Below are 4,240 nucleotides of genomic sequence, written 5' to 3' on the forward strand. Positions count from 1 at the left end.
GGCTGCAGCAGGCCCCAGCCGCAATCCATATCCTGAGCCTGGCTCGGCTCAACTCCCTCCTGATCGCTGCCCAGGCCCAGCCCCAGCCCCAGCCCCACTGCCTTTCCTCCCCCTGCCGCTTTCCTCACAGACATTCCTGCCTTGGGGAATGCTTGTGCTCCACCCCTCCCACCCCCGAAAAAAAATTTCTCCCTCCACCTATGCTGAGCAGTAAAGCATCTTGTGTAGATGCGCCCATAGTATCTAGAAATTGCATTGCTGTTTCACACTGTGAGGAGACATTTACCTAGTCTGTATGGGGATTATTGAGGGGAAATGTATAAGACCATATGAGGATGTATAAAAAATGTATAAAACTTATCTATCACATTCTGTTGTGCTGTATGCACCTGATCCCTACTGACAATTATTTAACATGTTTGCTCTCAGATTTCTTATGTAGAAAAATTCTAGTCATACCTGGTTGTCACGATGGTTCTTTGATAAGAAGGTAGGGTAGATTTGCATCTTATAGACTAACAAAATCAGAGGTACATACACTTTTGTAAGCAGTGGCTTATAGCCAGATGTTGTGAAGAAACTGCATATGATGTAGTAAGCCACTGATTGCCAAAGCTCATGCATCCCTGATTATTTAGTTAGTCTATACTGTGCAAGTCTACCATGCCTTCTGCCTGATTTGAGGCTAATGCAGTGAACAAGTTCTCTCTGTGATAATAGCAATTGTCCAGAGACTAGAATGAGCAGCAGCAATGCTGCTAAATTCATTCCAAGCAGCATTTTGAAATGTGCTCTCTTCCACCTTGGATCAATTTGCAAACAAATAATTATTTCTCTCCATCTCATTCCCTTCCTCCCTGCAGCCCCACTATGCCCCACCACCACCCCTTCTCAGAGTAAAGTGAGAGCAGAACAGATTCCTCCCCATACTAAATGGCAGCGATGCAAACTCATCATTCTTTCCTTGCAGGGGGCAGGCACCCACGATGGGACTCTTATAAGAGTTATTGTTTCCAGAAGTGAAATTGACTTAAAACTTATCAAGGCTGAATTCCTGAAGATTGCCAACAAGTCCCTCTCTACCATGACTGCAGTAAGCAGAAGCTTTATGTTAGATTATTTGTAGCTATTCTATACGTTTCTCAGATGTCCACCACCTTGTGCCTGTACATGAGCGCAGAAGCTGCTCCGACAGGCTGTAACTACAGTGCGTTGGAGCTAACTCAGTTAATCGAAGTCTACTGGAGCGTGGTCATTACCACACTCCAGCAGCCTCCTGTGTCTCATGTAGCAGCATCCCCACACTTAAAAATGGTGGTGGGGTCACTTGAACTAAAGCTTGTCGAACGAGATGATACACGAGACGTTGCAGCACTTTAATTAGAGGGGCTCTTGGAGCCCCTCTAATTAAAGCGCTTCCTCCCCCTTCTCGCCCCTGGAGCACATGTAAAAGTGCCCTTGCAGTTTGGGCATATTTACAATTCTCAGTCAAGGACTATCCTCACTGAGATCAGAGCCATCACCCTTCATAAGTCATGGGAGTAAGGTCAGAGGGAGTCAGAGAACCTTCCTCATTCATAAGGGAAAAAACCAAAGTGAGTTGACTGGAGGTGATGAGATGTATGGCTAACTATGTTTACAGTCTCAGTTTCTTCACCAATGAAGCTCCCCTTGTTTTGGACTCAGTGCAACAACTGGAGAATCATTAGCTTCACGGTGCTATTTTGATTTACAGCAGCTGGGGATCTGCCTCATATGGTTTGAGCAAAAGGTCTAGAAATGGACCTTTCCCAACCCTACGAAGCCTCTGGAATTAGATTCTTATTATCTAGAGGTGGAAGGTCCATCTCTTGTGAAGAGCTATTTTAATGCCAGTTTTCTCCTATCCTGTGTTCTGGTTCGTTCCTTTCCCTTGTGCAAAGGGCACAGAGGCCCCATCATGAGCACACCCCATGAGAAATCTCTGTAATTAAGGCCCTTCCATCTAATCTACATTGTCAGCCTCTGTCATGTTGATTAATGATCAGTTTATAAGGGTCTTGACCAGCATTCCCTCTAAGCTGCACGGTGTGCGTGGTTGCGCAGGCGTGCCTGGCGGTGCGGCATGAGCGCGCCTGTGTGAGCGCGCACACCACGCAGCTCAGAGGGAACGCTGGTTGACTGGATATTAATTCTTCCTGAAAGGTTGCAGTAGCCACCACCCCACATACTCAAAGTGGATGAAACCAGAATCCTATCACTTTCTTATTAACACTCCACTAGACTGACTGAAATACTTGTCTAGTTCCTAAAAATGCAGAGCGTCAGGGCTAAGTGCTCCACCCGTATAGTTCTGGTGAGCAGAGAGCACATGCACACTAGGCAGTGTAAATCTAAATCTAGTGGGCTCCATTTTTAGCTCTCACTTACACTGAGTTTTATCTCAAGTAATGCCATTGGCCTCAGTGGAGTTGGTCCTGACTGATTGTCCATCAGGTTCAATAAATTTGACAATCGGGAGAAAGTAATTGGGCTTGTCTCTCCTTTCACTTACAATACAGCGTCAAATAGGGACAAGTCCATAGAAATCAACAAAGTCTGTCTTTTTCCTACTGGAGGTTATTCCAGTGAACTACACAGTCAGCACATGACTTGGAGTTCCTTTGAACATGCTTTCATATTCACTGTTATTTGATTTGTCTGTGTCAGGGGGACACCAGCGGTGATTACAAGACTGCCTTGCTGAATCTGTGTGGCAATGACCAATGAAGAAATCTTGAGTGAAGATGTTGAAATGGAGGCAAAGAGAACATCAATAGTGAATAAGTGTCTGGAAATGTACACTTAGAAACCCCGACCATTGAACAAGTAGGAAAGAGAAGATTTGCCTAGAGGAAAGGATTTTCCAAAGTTGCCTCGGGATTTGGATACACACTGTCCAAAAAGTGCCCCAAATCTCCTAGGTGGCTTTAGAAATGTTGCTATGGTGTCTAAATAAATTAGCTTCTGTTGTGTTCTGTATAACCCCCAATTCCTTGTAATACACAATCCACCAGTAGGTACTTGCCCTGATAAGGGCTTTCGGGTTCTGTGAGTTATTAAGCAGCCTTCCTTTCCATTGCTTTCAGTGAGTGTCTGGGCATGATCTTGCATGCCTACAGCTCATAAACATGCACCTATAAACTGCTGTATATTTGGTAATCCCACTGGCTTCAATAAGACTTGCAACCAATAGCTCCATGCAGAAGTGGTCCCTGAATGAATGCTGAACACACAACAATATTTCAGAGTGGAGAGTTCAAACCTAAGGGGCCTGATCTTGTTGCCTTTATTTGCATGAGAAGCCTCTAAGACATCAGTGGGAATTCTCACATGAAAAAGGGTTGCAGGTAGGAACAGAGCCAGGATGCATGATGATAATAGCAATAGACTGGTTTTGCTCTCACTAACTGCACATTGGGATAGCTATGTGGAAGCCAGTGGAGTGATCTCAGTGTCTAAACACTGGGGAACTGGAAGTGGGCCTGGTACCTTGTTTCTAAAGAGCATATACATTTAGCCAAATTCGCTTCTCAGGGGCCTGGGTTCTGCTCCCACTCACAAAATAACTCTGCTGATCTCTAGATTGACACTGCCGTGCCTGAGGCTGATGGGAACAGAATCAGGCCCTCAATGTGGGCAAAGCTGGGAGAAATGAGATGAAATGTTCTGACAAACACGGGTTCACCTGAAAAGTGTTTTACACCTTACTCAGAGAGGTCAGATTAAATATACTACCGACAGCCATAATGTTTGAAGTTTTTTGATCAGGCAGATGAACCTGTAGGCACCCATTGCTATGCTTCTGTGATTAACAAAGTCTAAAATCTTTAGGGTAGGGTGTTCAAAGGGGTGTTAGGGAATGAGCTATCTCAGTGCCCTTAAACTGTTAGGATGCCTTGAAGAGGCAATCCTGAAACAAGAAAACCTCCTCTACAGCCCTCAGGTGCTCATAATTGAAGACATTCACATTTCTCCCATGAACCAAAATGTATCCATGAAGTCTCCTTGGGCTTCTGTTTTTAATGGGAGACTTCTGTTTAGTTTGAAAAAGGACTGGGAAATTGTGGGACGTCCCTAACTCAGGGAATCCTGCTTCTCTAGGAGGCTGAGCATGCCTCTGAGCTCTGTTAGGCCCCTGAGGCTTGTATGCCACACCATGTGCCAGGGGAGCACAAGGGGCAGAGCACGCTAGCATTTCAGCCCGGCATGAAAAGTAGGC

The 4,240-nt window shown here is 45.2% G+C and overlaps 1 protein-coding gene across 1 annotated transcript in view; it reads left to right on the top strand.

Annotated features, from left to right (window-relative positions):
- ANXA8L1 (annexin A8-like 1) overlaps nucleotides 1-3,000 on the top strand; it is a 23,210-nt gene extending 20,210 nt beyond the window's left edge. Inside the window, exons 12-13 of the mRNA XM_019556244.1 lie at nucleotides 971-1,093; nucleotides 2,689-3,000. Of these exons, the coding sequence (XP_019411789.1) occupies nucleotides 971-1,093; nucleotides 2,689-2,748 (183 nt within the window). The 3' untranslated portion in view covers nucleotides 2,749-3,000. The remainder of the gene's footprint in view (nucleotides 1-970; nucleotides 1,094-2,688) is intronic.
- The last annotated feature ends 1,240 nt before the right edge of the window (nucleotides 3,001-4,240 follow it).

This window comes from Crocodylus porosus, unplaced genomic scaffold, assembly GCF_001723895.1.
Source record: "Crocodylus porosus isolate Cpor-Errol unplaced genomic scaffold, CroPor_comp1, whole genome shotgun sequence".
NCBI lineage: Eukaryota > Metazoa > Chordata > Crocodylia > Crocodylidae > Crocodylus > Crocodylus porosus.